This window comes from Sylvia atricapilla, chromosome 4 (assembly GCF_009819655.1).
Source record: "Sylvia atricapilla isolate bSylAtr1 chromosome 4, bSylAtr1.pri, whole genome shotgun sequence".
Classification (NCBI taxonomy): domain Eukaryota; kingdom Metazoa; phylum Chordata; class Aves; order Passeriformes; family Sylviidae; genus Sylvia; species Sylvia atricapilla.
The window spans coordinates 60,091,211-60,105,107 of record NC_089143.1 but is presented as its reverse complement, the minus strand read 5'-3'; the positions used below and the strand labels follow the sequence as shown (position 1 = coordinate 60,105,107).

At 38.8% G+C, this 13,897-nt stretch overlaps 1 protein-coding gene across 1 annotated transcript in view; it reads left to right on the top strand.

Moving 5' to 3' along the window:
- Positions 1-13,897, top strand: part of ARHGAP10 (Rho GTPase activating protein 10) — a 138,395-nt gene that overhangs the window by 119,323 nt on the left and 5,175 nt on the right. Inside the window, exons 21-22 of the mRNA XM_066318066.1 lie at positions 9,466-9,597; positions 10,547-10,638. Of these exons, the coding sequence (XP_066174163.1) occupies positions 9,466-9,597; positions 10,547-10,638 (224 nt within the window). The remainder of the gene's footprint in view (positions 1-9,465; positions 9,598-10,546; positions 10,639-13,897) is intronic.

The following is a 13,897-nucleotide window of genomic DNA, read 5'->3' as shown; positions in this document are numbered from 1 at the left end:
TGCATGTAACACATGAAAATATATAGATAGTCATAGAATAATAATAATAATAAACTGTTGACTTGAGTGTTTATTAAGTAGAACAGTTTTTTCTCTCTCATATGTATTGAAAGAATTCCAGATTTATAGGTATTTTCCATAAATGTTGTTGAGGTCTGAAGTTACTCTTCCCTTATCCACGTGTAGCATCCTCTAGAAGTGGGTAGAATTAGCAATAAATTTTCCTTACCAAAGAGAGATCTGTGTGTGGAAAAGATGCTGTATCTGGTATAAAACTGGACTGTCACTGAAGGCTAATTGAGGAACACAGGGTTATCAGGACAGTGATAATGTCACCTCGGAGAATAAAAGGAGTGTTGGTTTTATCCAGAGAGTTTGGGAGCTTCAGGTGTTTGAAGGAACATCTGGGTTTTTTTCAGTGGTGGTGTTTTTTTTTTTTTTTTTTTTTTTTTTTTTTTTTTTTTTTTTTTTTTTTTTTTGTATTTGTATTTGTATTTGTTAATTTTCATCAGAAATTATACTGCACTGGTGTTTTGGAAACCTGACTTGATGGCTTGAGGTTTTCTGCTCAGTTGAAAACAGTACTTAGAGTTCTCTTTGGAAGGGAAAAAAAAGAAAGGTGCATGGTATGTGCATTTAGATTATTTGTCAAAAGTAGTTTCTTCCACTCACATGTCTGTGGAATCTGCTTAAAGCTACCTCTGTAACAAGCCTGGACAGTGACAGAGAGTAGTCTGTGAATGTTACATTCTTCCTTTCCTCTGCTTTCTCACCTCAAATTGGCTTCTCTTCCCCTTCTCTTCAGATGACTCAGAGGGCCCTGCCTTAACAAATAAAACCCAAACCAAAACACAGAGCAGCTCCAGTGTAGTAATGGCAAAATGTAGCTCTGGTAGCTCTCACGGCTCCAGGAAACATAGCACTGGTTGTTGCTTGTAGACTATGCGCATAGTTGGACCAATCCTTAGAGTTAGGTGAAATAATCCTCTCTGTTTGTGCAGGATTTCAAAATGTTTTGTATTTTGAGCCAATTTGGGACAAAACCAATTCTTAAAGCCACAGTATCATCTCTCAAATGGTATTGCAGGTGTTCCCTGAGCTACAGCAAGTGCCATACTGAGTCTAGGGGAGATGGAATTACACCAGAGGATCCGGTTCCTCAGGTTTCTGCTGATGTTTATAACACATGGGTGTTACTTGTCGGAGATCGATCACTCCGGAGTTATGCAGTCAACAAGGTGATGGTGACTTCTTTGTGGCAGAAGGGTTGCTTGCAGTGTTTCCTGGGGGAGGGATGTTGCATTGTGGGTCAAGATGTGTCAGATATTCCAAGAGCTGGTTTACACCAGTAGTTTGCTTTAAGCAAGAGTACGTGATGGGTAGCAAGAATCCTTTCTGTGGTATTTGTTTTCAAGAAAGAAGAAGCTTGGGGTTTTTTTCCAGAATGATAGCTGTTGTCACCATGATGTTTCCTGGCAGGGATTTTTGTGATGCATGCCCTTTCCTTGTCCCACCTTCCAAAGCAAAAAGGAGCTACAGCTTCCAGCATGGTGAGGTGAGCACCGAATGGAAGCAAATACACCCTCACCTCCTGATGGGCTCTAGGAGGGGCTTCATGGCCAGAGTGGTGAAAGAAGCAAAGAGAGCAAGGGCTATGCCACCAATTTGAGCTATCTCACCAAGTCCCGACTGCTCAATTGTCATGTCAGTATTTAAAGATGTGCTGTGCATACGGTGTAACTTGAAGGTGATGTTTCACATATGTGCCATTTTGAAGCCCCGTTAGGCTGTTGGTTTTCATGTCTGTAAGTGTGTGTCTGCCTGATGCTAGATTTTCTCTGAAAGATCTGTGTGGATCAGACATATGTCCTGTGTTGTCATGTGCTGCTGTAGGGGTGAGCAGAGACTTGGGTGAAGCCTGGCAGGGGTAGTTCTCAGTGGAGACCTGAGTTTGCTGCTTTAAGACTATGATGCACTCTAAACTTTTTTTTTAACCTTTTTCCTGAAGTTATTTTTAACTTCACACTTCCATCTAGAGCCAAATACTAAAAATAAATATGTTTTATTTTTACATACACTGTGTGGTAGAAGATAGCTTTTTTTTTTTTTCCCCCCCTGTCAATCACCAAGTTACAGAGCATTTTTTGTAGACACAGGATTCAAACTCCAAATAGCCTGGAATGGGAAAATTACCACTTCTACTTGATGGAGCACTGTGTCATAAACATGTACTGTTTGAAAATACCTTCTATCCAAGGATGCTTTGCACAAGGTGATCTCAAACATAAACTCATCATTTTAGTTGTGAGCTGGGTAAAGAATGGCTCTTCACTAGTATGGACATTTTTTCCCTTTAAGGTAGAGCAGCAACAGCAATCTCAGTTTAATGTTAACCACAGAATTTGCATTCTTCCTTTTTTTTTCTCTGATTTAAGTGTCCATACAGAATGTCTCCTACACAGTTTCTGCCTTTTCTATTGCATTTGCCCAAAATGTAAGTAATTTAAATTATTAAATTTAAATCTTCCACATTTTTTCTTCAAGATACTTGATAGCATTTTGCTGGAGGATGTAACCCTGACATTACTCAGTGCCTTCCTAATTTGCACTGAAAAATATGCATCCTAATCGCTCAGTTTTTTATTCTTGTGGTGTATGAAACTCAAATTTTTAAGTTTAACATGTGTAGTTTCCTAATAGGAGTTCAGATTTCAGGTACTAAGAGGCTGAATAGCTTTTTTAATCATGTCCCCAAACTGTTTTGATAATAGTGATGGCGTTTGGTTTAGAGATATGGATTAGAAGGGGTTATGGGTTAAACTGCATTTGAACTGTGGAGCTATAGTCAATCTTTCCTTTTATCTGCAGTTGAAAGTTAGTGATACAAAGTTTGAACTTCACCCTATTGCACCATGGCTTTGCACATGAAGAAGATAACAGTGATAGCTAAACTGGGTATACACTATGGTGTCTAATAAATATACCTAAACAAGGAAAGACAAAGTGTAATTTAAAGTTCTCTCATAGTGAAGGAGGTGGCATTGCCAAAGTTTCAGTATCCGATGTGGAGTGATGTAATTCAATGTAAAAAGGGCGAGGAAAACTTTTTTTTTGCAGCTGTTGTGGTTTGATTATAGAATTTACTTACAGAATCATTTACTGATGTGAGGCCTGTCCTATTCAGCCTTTCCAGAGGTCTGGCTGTAATGGCAGCTCACCTCTGATGGATTTCCCTTACAGGTTTCCCTTATTGCAATGACTGATTTGTCGAAAGGTGGATTACAAGTCTTGTCCGAAAATACCGTGAGCTGCATTATGTCTGTTTGCACTTGACCTCAGAATGAACCAAAAAAGCTGAACACTTGGTATTCTCTGGACTTGCCATGTGTTGTAATTAATCTTTCTGAGGACCTCATTCTGATAAGGAAAGATTTGTTGCTGTGACTAGCCCCTTGTTGTCACGAGATTTCTTTGTGCTCACAGTACAATGCCCTGTGCCAGGGCTTATCTACAGACCTTACAGACTTACCCCTCCCGTTGCTGGGTTTTCAGAGTTGGGTCGGTCTTCCCTTTTTTGCTGGAAGTATCCTACACTTACTGCATGATCGCTTCTTCATTCAAATAATGAAAACTAATGTCTTGTTTCTCAGCTGGAGAGTTCATTTTTGGGATCTGAGACTGCAGAGTGTCTGGGTTTCCCAGGGGGCTGGAATATGGTGACTTTTGGTGGTTGCTCTGGGTGGAGTTATGATGCAGGATGTGGAATAGCCTTCCTCAAGAGTGTCTGTTTACCTTGCTCCTTGTTCTTTCTCTCTCTGAGCCTTTGGGATTTTGCAATTGGAGGGAATGGAAAGCATTCTTGTCCCTCAAACATTTCCATTAGTGTGGGTGGGTGGGGGGTACCCAGCTTGTTAAAGCAATTACATTTCTGGGCTAAGAATAGTAAAATTCATAGTTTCCAAACTGAATCCCACCTTGGATGCCTCTGTAGGGGCATGCAAGATACAGTCCAGACACCAAAGGTGTTCAAAGCCCAGAGGAGAAGTGGAAGCACCAATATAAATGGATTTTCAGGAATGTGCAAGGGACTAATGGAAGATGAAATAATTCAGTCTTTTTTTTTTTTTTTCATTTCTTATAAATTTTTCTTAATTGGTTCTCCTGACAGTAAAATACTCTGTTACCCAGCTCAATGGTGTATCAGTGCTACACTGTGGGCCTAGTTTTGGGGTTTTTAATATCCAAAAGGGAGACAAGATCTGTGCTGTGCAGCATCCAGGGTCTTTGTGACCAGGCTGGGAACACGTTTCTCATTCTTCATCAAATCTCAAGATGTTCAAATTGCTGGTGAGAAAACTGATGTTAAAAGAGCCATCAGATGGCAAGGGCGGTCAGAGATAGTGGTGTTCTGCACATAACAGAAGCCTTGGAGATAGTTATTAATTTTGTTTGACTGCTGAGCGAATTCCCATCAGCCTTGTTATATCTACATCAGTAGACTGCATGTCTAGTCGCCTTAAAATGGTAATACTTTCTTTTTTGTACTTTCTGGCAGTGGTGTGAATTTGCAGTTTCACATAAATGATGAGTGGCTTCAGTTTCACTGTCTTGAAAACTTTTTATAATACCTAATGTCATCATCCAATTTTATTGAAAGGAGGTGCTCTAGCTGCTGTTGGGTCATTGTGCTTATTCCGCAGTTTGTTTTTGTTTCAGCTGCCACCTCTCCAGTGACTCAGCACTTTGAGAGCGGGTTTAGCGGAGCAGGCACTTCTTTTTGTACCCTTCCGTTATGCAAGCAGAGCAAGAGCCCTCATTTTGCAGCTTCTTTGAGACAGGCATAATAGAACTCAGTCATGTGGCTCCTACAAAACAGACCTTGCCATCTCCTTGGCTGCCGGGGAGCTTGACAGCAGCACTGCTGTGTGAGCACAGGGTAAATGGTGTGTGCGCTCAGGGCAGGGAGGGGTGTGGATGTAACCACTGGGATGACCTAAAGTTTTCTTTCTTAATTTTTTTTTTTTTCTTCTATTTCCTTTGCATGCTTCCAGGGGAACACAGCTCCCTCATTTTTTTTTTTTTTTTTAAGTAGCAGCAGAGAGCTATAAGCTTATAGATGTACATATTTCACTTTTGCTTTGCCTGAATTATCATTTAAAAATGCTTTAACCTGGGACAGCTGCTGTAGACATTAGCTTTGGATTTACCAGACTGGCGTGAAAGATCACTCATGTGTTGCTTCACTGAGGCTTCACAATCCAAGTTAAAAACTCCTCTATTTCGGAGACGACTGATGTGCTCTGTATAAATGAGAGTTCAGAAGAGCTGCGTGCATGTCACATACTTAAAATTTTGAGGATGCAGTTTCTTTCCAGGGGGAACACAGATGGGGAAATTCTGGCCTTCTGTTTGTCTCCAGCTTTGCTGCAGCTACGACAATTTCTAGAATTTTGGCCACATATCTTTCTGCTCCCCACTCCCCAAGGCACAGGGGATTTTAATGTGCAGGAAGACGTGGTGGTGGTCACTGTTGGATTGCATATAGAATCAGAAATAGCCAACACCCTTTGATACACACTGTCATCTTGTAATGAAACCTTTCAAGAACGCTTTCACTGAGTTTGTCAGCCAGACACTGTGATACGACAGCCGTGGTGCTGCCAAACTTGTCTATGAAACAACCCTTTTTTTCTCAGGAGTTGCAGTGTAGATTCTTTTCACAGACTCTCTTCCTTGCTCTCAAGATAAGAGGCTGCTCTTTAGCTGTGTTACCTTAGGAACCAGCCAGATAAACATCCAATAAAATCTTGTTTTCAGAAGTTTCTTTCTGAATATCAGTGCAAAATCTCTAGCTTATTTTCAGTAAAGCCATTCCCCCCCTCCTCCTCCCTCTTCCCATCGTTCACTATGCTAGACAATAGCATTTTTTTTCCTCAAAGAGAGATGGTTATGTCAGCCTTTTGGTTGTTTTTTTTGTGTTTTTTTTTTTTTTTTTTTTTTCCCTACCCACAGGAAATGCATTGCCTTCATTTTAGCCTTAGGAGAAAGGATTTCTTCAACATACCTTCTTAAAGTTGAGATGCTGCGTGATAACACGTGCAGTACTTTCTAATATATCATCATCTTGATAAACAAGGTGTGCAAATCTTTATAGCAAGGTAGCCTTGCTATGACAAGAACCTTTTCAAGGAAAAAACAATAAAATCTAACCTTTTGTTGCTTACACACTGCAACATCGGAAATTATTTTTCTTATTGAGTAAAACCTTCTGTTTCAATAACAAGAATGAAGTGGTTCCTGAGGTAACCAAGTACAATAAATAATAATAAATAAACCTCACAACCAAATCCATAAATTCTAGAATGTGCTTAATAGTTAAAGCTATCAACTCTTTTTTTTCTTTGTTTCTTTCTTCTTACCATGGTGAGACTATTGCTATTGAAAAATGTGTTGGGTTTTTTTGTCTCCTGCTGGATCGTAGAGCATGATCTCTTGCTGGGTAACCAGGAGCCTAAAGTGACAGGCAAATTCTGCTGCGGTGTTTTCCCTACAGCTGAAAAGTATTAAGGGAATTCATCAAAAAAAGTGGGGGAGGGAGCAGCCCAGCACTCCACATACCTGTCCTTCTGGAGTGTTTTTCCACTACAACTGTTGGACTGGGTCAGAATTTGTAGAAAACCTGCCAATTTTAACATGCTTCTATATAATCCTGTCTGGTAAAGGACAGTGTACTCTTGGTGATAGATTATGCTTCTTGTTGAGTCTCTTGAGGAAGAGACTTGAGGAATTAACAGGCCATGGAGCTGAGCATTTTATTTCATCTTCTGTTCCCTTATGGGTGCACCTTTTTTTTTTTTTTTTTTTTTTTTTCCCCCTCTTCTCTTTTTTTCCTCTCCAAGTCTCAGCAAGAAACCATCTGGTATTTATTTCGAGTATTCTTATGAATGACCAATGCTTCCCTGGGTCAGAGGGCTCCTTTTGTGTTCTCTCTGTTCTGAGCATTGCTTTGAAGTCATTAATTCTGTGTGTGAGGTGCAGGTGGTGTGTGTTGCTCTAGAGCTGATTGAGTAGATTGTGGATATTAACATGATGCCTCTATCAATGAAACATTTAATAAATGCAAGTTTTAATATTCACTTGTTGAAAATCGAACCACACATCTGAGGTGTGCACTACAAATGGCCACTTGGTAGAATATTCTTGAATTATGAATAGTTTGCATTAGAGACATTTTAATACTCCTTTGGCAATATACTCGGAGTGTTATTTTTCTGTTTGCAGTAGTTTTACAAGTTTCAGAAATGAGCCTAACACCAATCCTAATCACAGAATCATGGAATGGCTTAGGTTGGAAGGGACCTTAAAGATCATATTATTCCAAACCCCCCTGCCAAGAGACTGATTTGAATTTAATAAATAGCAAGGAAAATATTCTTCCTCTAAGTCTCAGGATTCTTTTAAGTAGAAGAGTTTTGTCTGTGCAAGTAGGATACTTTTTTTGACATTCATTTTTGAAAAACTTCTCCTGTTTTCACCTGCTGGGTTAAAATTAATTCTGCATGTAGACATTATATGTGGGCAATGATGAAGAAATCATTCACTTTCTGGCAAACTTTATGAACTCTACAGTACCACTGAGAATTGTTTTATCCTCAGTATTTAGAGAAAATGATCCAGATGCTGGTGTTCATTTTTTTGGTTTGTCTCTGAATGAAATCACTTTTAGCTGAAGGTTTTTCTTTTATTCAAGGAAAAATTTTCAATGATTAGCCAAAAATGGGAGGAAGAAGGCAAGGTCAAGTAAAAGAAAACAGCCTTAAAATTATATAGATGTTGTTCCTAAATGTCTGTTATTATTGGAAGATGTAAAAGATTGTGCAGTGGAAGATTCCCAGGCAGAAAAGATGACTGGATATCCTCTTTCCAAAGTTAAGCATGAAATATGTTTCTAGACAGCATAATCCAGCTCATCATTCAGTTTAATACATATGATTCCTTCCCTTATTTGGTAAATGTGATAATTTTTAAAAGCAGAGCATGTTTTGATAAACCCTTCTGGTTATGATTCCAACACACTTAAGTTTCGTTTTTACTAGTGGAATTAACTGTAGAATGCTGCTTTATAAACTGTGAATTCCAGTTTTTATTCAAATGCCATCTGACACATTTCCAAAGGAAAAGCCATTGTCTTGTAATAAGGAATGCGGCGTTCGCATTATAATGCCCAAAATTGAAAAAATTATTAATCAAAATAAATGCCTGCCTAACTATGTAATTGCTAGAATGACTGTGAGATATAATGAGTTTGTAAAAGTTGAATTTGTAAATCATGGTGTGCAAATCAACAAAAAATGACAATTTCTTCTAGAAATTAAATATCCCACTGTACAATAAGATTAAAATTAGCTTGCTAAGTTAGGTTTCCTGCTTTCATTTTATTCATCTGCAATTACAACTGGGCTGATTCTTGATTCCTCTTTTTGCTTGTGTTCTCTTCATCTTGATTAGGTGTGCATTTAGATCCCCACAAAAACCTTCTTGACTGAGTTCTTGGTGGTGCCTTTCAGATCAGTGCTATCCAAGTGGTTAATCTTGGAGTAAGACAAAGTCTCAAATGCTGTATTGGGAAGTCTCTGCTTCTGAGGGACGATTGCTGTGTGCAAATTATTTTAATTCTGTTTCTGCTTAGAAACTGCTTGAAGTCCAGCTCTTTGTTCCAAAGACATGCTGACAGCCAGCTTTTGGACTATTTGTTGTTTTGTCCACGCAATGAAGGAAAGCCTTCCAGTGCTGGAACACTTTAATTCTTTAAGGTGTAAAATTAGAAATGCTCTTTATGTTGTGGACAACTTTGTGTGTTTAATACAAGTTTTAAATTTTGCTTGCTATTTCTTCTGTTCTTGTGGCAACTTTGTGTTCAGCCATTAACGTGGTACTTCTTTGAGCAGTGCCTTGATGAGGGCAGCCACTGAGGCAGTGTTTTGCACAGCTCCATGAAGGAGATCTCAATCCAGAGCCAGCATCGTGATCCCAATGCTGTAATAGCTGCAGCCTCTTTAGAAATCTTCCCAGTTGTGCATGCCTTTGTACAGCACTGAGGAGATTTTTAAATAGATTCATCAAAACTTGTAAAGGCAGAGTGGCAGCTCAAATAATAGCCTGCTCTATGCAATTTCACTTTGTCTGTCTTTATTAGATAAGGAATGGGGAATTTTGCCCTTTTATTGCTTATGTCATGCATCTCAGGTTATTCTCCTTAGCTGAAGATGTAGGGCAGGTAGGAAAAACAATTCCAAGGAGTGCAGAATCATATGATAACCATTTCTGCAAAAGCAGCTTGACAATATGATTTGGTCTGAATTTGAAAATCTAACAGGTTGTCCAGTTATAAAGATTCAAATATTTTGGTACGAACAGAAATTCCGTGGACGTTGTTAATTCTGCCTTGGCTATATTTCTTCTTAGTCCTGCTCAAAGCCGCCCGTCGATGGTCTCATGGATGAATATTCCATCTGCTAACCCGGCTGCCACAAATGCTGCACTACCCACTTTCTTCTTCCCCAGCCCTGCCACTGGCACTGACAGAGCAGTGGAAAGGTACAGTGTGCGCTTCAACTTCTGCTGGCTCTTTATCTGCCTCCTTTTTCTGTATCTTTATAAAAATAGTCTCCTGTGGCATGTGAATGATTTTCTCAAATCAGGAAATGCAACCATAGCAATTTTGACAGAATAAAATACCTGTCTGCTTCATCCTGTTTTTCCTTGGAGCACCTTCCTTGGTGGAAGGCACACACACAGTACTCTGAGCCAGTGGTCTGTTGGTTAATACAGGAGGGCTTTGTTTGGGATGGGCAATTCATAGACCCTCTCCTGCAGTGTTTCTCTTGCAGTCTTTTAAAATACAGATTCTTCCACCTTTGCCAAATTTAAGTTTCTCATCCAAGCTTTGCTGCCTCTCAAAGACTTTCTTCCATCTTTACCTTTGTCTGTGGTCTCATTGTTTTCTTTCACTCTTTTGTCCAGCTTTTCTTCCATCCTGTTTCTGCTTCCTTCCTTGTTGTTTTCCTGGTTTAGAAGTATTTTGAGTTTTTTCTTTGAAGGTCTTCACCATCTTAGCTTTTCCTTTCAGATTTAGTAATATTTGCTTTTCTAATTAAATTAGTTTGGTAAATTCACAGATTCTTCCCATGTCTTGATAAAAAATGCCTATTTCTTATTACCAGATGAATTTTTGAAGTATATTATGCTTTGCCGGCTATTGAGTTCATTGCTGACTGGCACATGAAAAAAATTTAACTGTAGTTGAAACTCGAGTTTGTCATAAAAATAAGTGTGCAGAAAGTTGGGAGTATGATATTCAGAAATGCCAAGAGTAAGCTGTGAAGCTTCAGCTTTGGCTGTGTGTATGAATTATAAGCTTGTAATGATGCATGTGAGATTGTGCTTAAAATTTTAGTCATCTCCAAATGTGAATGGAGAGAGAATGGTTGAGACAGTGTCTTCATAATAGTAAAAAGTTGCTATCATTCATGATTTCATTTTTCAGTGTTGCCCACCGAAAAGCAAGAGCAGTTTATCCATGTGAAGCAGAACACAGCTCTGAATTGTCATTTCAGATAGGAGCAATATTTGAAGATGGTAAGTACTGCTTGAGTAAATATAAAGCAATGAAAAACAAATTGACAAAACTGCTAAAATGGCTTTGGATAAAAATACAAGCCTGACTGCTATTCTGCCAACATTGCTGATGGCACACAGTTGGTGATGGAGGTATTTTCTGGTATGAAGAAGCTACTTAACATATCCTTAGCACTGTGAGGCAATGCTTTTGATTTTCGGGTGAAGAAACTCTTCCAATGGGTGTAATTTTTCAGCATCATTTAAATGTGTTGTAGTACCAAAAAAAAAAAAAAAAAGAAAAAAATTCAGGAATAGAAGAGAACACCATAGCCTATGAAACTAAATTTTTTAAAATGTGAACTCTTGTAAAATAATACAGAGGTTTTCCTTTAAAGAAAGAAAAAAAAATCTGTTTCAGGATTTTCACGCAAACAGAGTGCCAGATAAATCAGGTGAACAGTGGAGGAAAAAAAGACAATGTTTTTACTGATTTAGATCAAGGTTTGCCTTAGTGTGTGCATGTACTCGTAGAAAAAGGAATATTCACCGAGATGTGGAATAAAGGGCCTGTATTTAATGGTTTCAATGGATCCAAATATAGCTCTGCATATGAGCATCCAGAAGGTGATTCCTGTGCTCAAGACTGTGTTCTCAGTGAGCTTCCATGGATCTACCCTTTAGCAAATGCACAGGGACTTCAAGCTGATAGCAAAGGTTTTAGTTTTTAAACCTTATGCCAATGACTGCTGTAGTACAAATTCTGAAGATGCAGAATGGGAAGCTCAGCAAATTTATTTTTTCTTTTAATAGTATGTATAATAGGATATTCCTGTCCTGTCTCCTTGCAAAAAACTAAATAGCAAGCCTGGTCCAGACTTCAGTTCTGCTTTTTTTTCCAGCATAAAGTGGTCTGGGGTCCCCACTAGATTCTTTCCTACTAGCACCCACTTTACAAAATCATTCTTGATGTTTCCTATTAGAGCTGCCTTGCAGGCAAATAATGTCTGAATCAAGTTAGGTGGGAAACCTTTTAAAGATGAATTAGCTAAGTGATTGCTCTTTTTAAAGCCTTTAACACTAGCTATTTTAATTTAAGTTTTTTTGAAAAAATGACTGATAAGGCTCTTCAGCAGACATCAAACTGTGTACAGGAAAGGAATCCAGTGCACGGTGGAAAAGATTTGATGTCTGGGAGAGGCATTTCTGCTGCAGAACAGCAAGAGTTGTGTTGGCTTGGGGTAGGAAAGTCTTTCAAGAAATGGTTCCTTGAGTGCCATGTTTTTGTGTGAGAGCAGTGCTAAGGTTCTCCCCTTGTATGAGAGCTCAAGAAGTGGTGGCAAAGCCCCCTGTGATTTGGAGCATTGCAGCCTCAGTTGAGTTTTTCAACTGGAGAGCTGGATTGCCCCAAAATAAGTATGGAATTTGATTCTGGAATCTGTGGAGAAATGTTTCAGCTGTAACTTTTCCATGTCATCAGACAAAAAAGGTTCAAAGCTTAGGGAAAAGGTTGCATGGATTACATTTGAAAAACCCAATTGCAGATTTCCAATGGCAAAGCTCACATTTCCTTGAACACAGTAATTTTGATTTGTTTTGCTGTATCGTGCTTATTTCACAGGTGTTGTCCTTGCCCTGCAGGGCCCTCACCCTCAGGTAGGCTGTGGATTGGCAGAAAAAATGCAAGTAATAAGGCAGTAAATGTATGTAATGGTCATTTCATAACTATTCCCAGTAGTTTATGTCATGGATGGCTCTTTTCATGCCAAGTGCAGATCTGTCTCCACATTTAAAACCTCTGAAATGCCTCGACATGAGCCTTTTCTTTCTGTATCAGGCACCCCTGTGTCTGTGCTGAAATCAGATTGCAGTGAATCAATTCAGGTTCTTTAGTTACTCAATTTAAATTCCCATATGCCCTAATAAAGCCCCCAAATGAAGAATTAAAGTAATAATACATCAATTCTGCAGCTCCACCAATAACCTTAACTATCAAAGTGACAACGCATCAATCAAGTTGACATACAACTAGTATCAACCATTAAAGTAACTGTTAAATTAATGTCTACTAAAAAGTGCTGCTTCCATTAGTGAAGGTTTTATCTGTCTCTCCTTTCTCCACCCGGCCTGTCTTACTTTCTGATCCTGTCTCTTTTTTTTTTTTTTCTTTTTTCTTTCCTCTCTTTTCTGCTTTGTTTCCATGCTTGGCTTGTCTCTTTTGGTCCATAGATGTTGATTGCAGTGGTTCTCTCTCACCTGTCATTACTCTGGATGAATCCTTCTGGCTGCTCCAGCCTCAGACAGGATAATGGCATTTAGGGAAGTAGTCTTGCACCTGTCATAGCTGCTAAATGTAATATTGGTGCAAGAAGGTGAGTTTAACCTTTGCTCCCATCTCCATTTCCTGTTTCTAAACGGGGGAAAAAATCTGTCTCAGTCTGGCAAGGTTAGATTTCCTAATATTTTAAGTTAAGCTTTACATCACCTGATAGGAATCTGTATAGAACCTTTGCATTTTCACATTCAGGTGTTTTCTGTAATGCATGTACATTGTGCTTCCCCAAATCCCACAGTCTTTCCATTAAAGTACCATAGACTAGAAATGCTAAGGCACCATCTGGTAAGTTAAAAAGAAAAGGCAAAGTTTTCTATTTAATTGAATTGTGTAAGAAAATGAATAATGTAATCTGAACAATATCCACTGGATTTTTTTTTTTAATCTTCAATTCAATTTGCCTTAGGCTGTGCCAATATTTTTATTTCCCAGTTGTTACAGGCTATATTATTGACAGCACATAACAATATAATTCAAGTGGTTGGAAGCAAAGCTTGAAGAGTTTGCAGCTGGCTAAGGGCACATACGGGAAGAAGCAGAGTAGGATCTGAGATTGAGAGAGACATATGCTGGCTGTGTATGTCTGTTGTTGTTGGGGCAGATATTCCCAATAATCAGGGAAAGAATAATCAAATTGCCTGGCACTGGAATTTTGCCAGTCTTGGAGCCAAGTGTTATTAAATTTCTGGTTCTTGAAAGAGACTGCCTAAAAGTCAGTAAATGGGAATTTCACTTGGGAGAAGTGTTTCAGATAGGTTAAATGGTGTTTACACAATAAAAATTCCTTGGCAGAACTGCTAGCAGGAAGGCTTCCTGAAAACTTGTCAAGATAGCTCTTATCAAGGCTTTTTACAATTTTTTAAATCCCATTTTAGGGGAGAGAAAACATGAGGAAAAACTGAGAGAGTGTTTTGTTTCTAAGGAAAAGTGGGATGCCCATCGTCC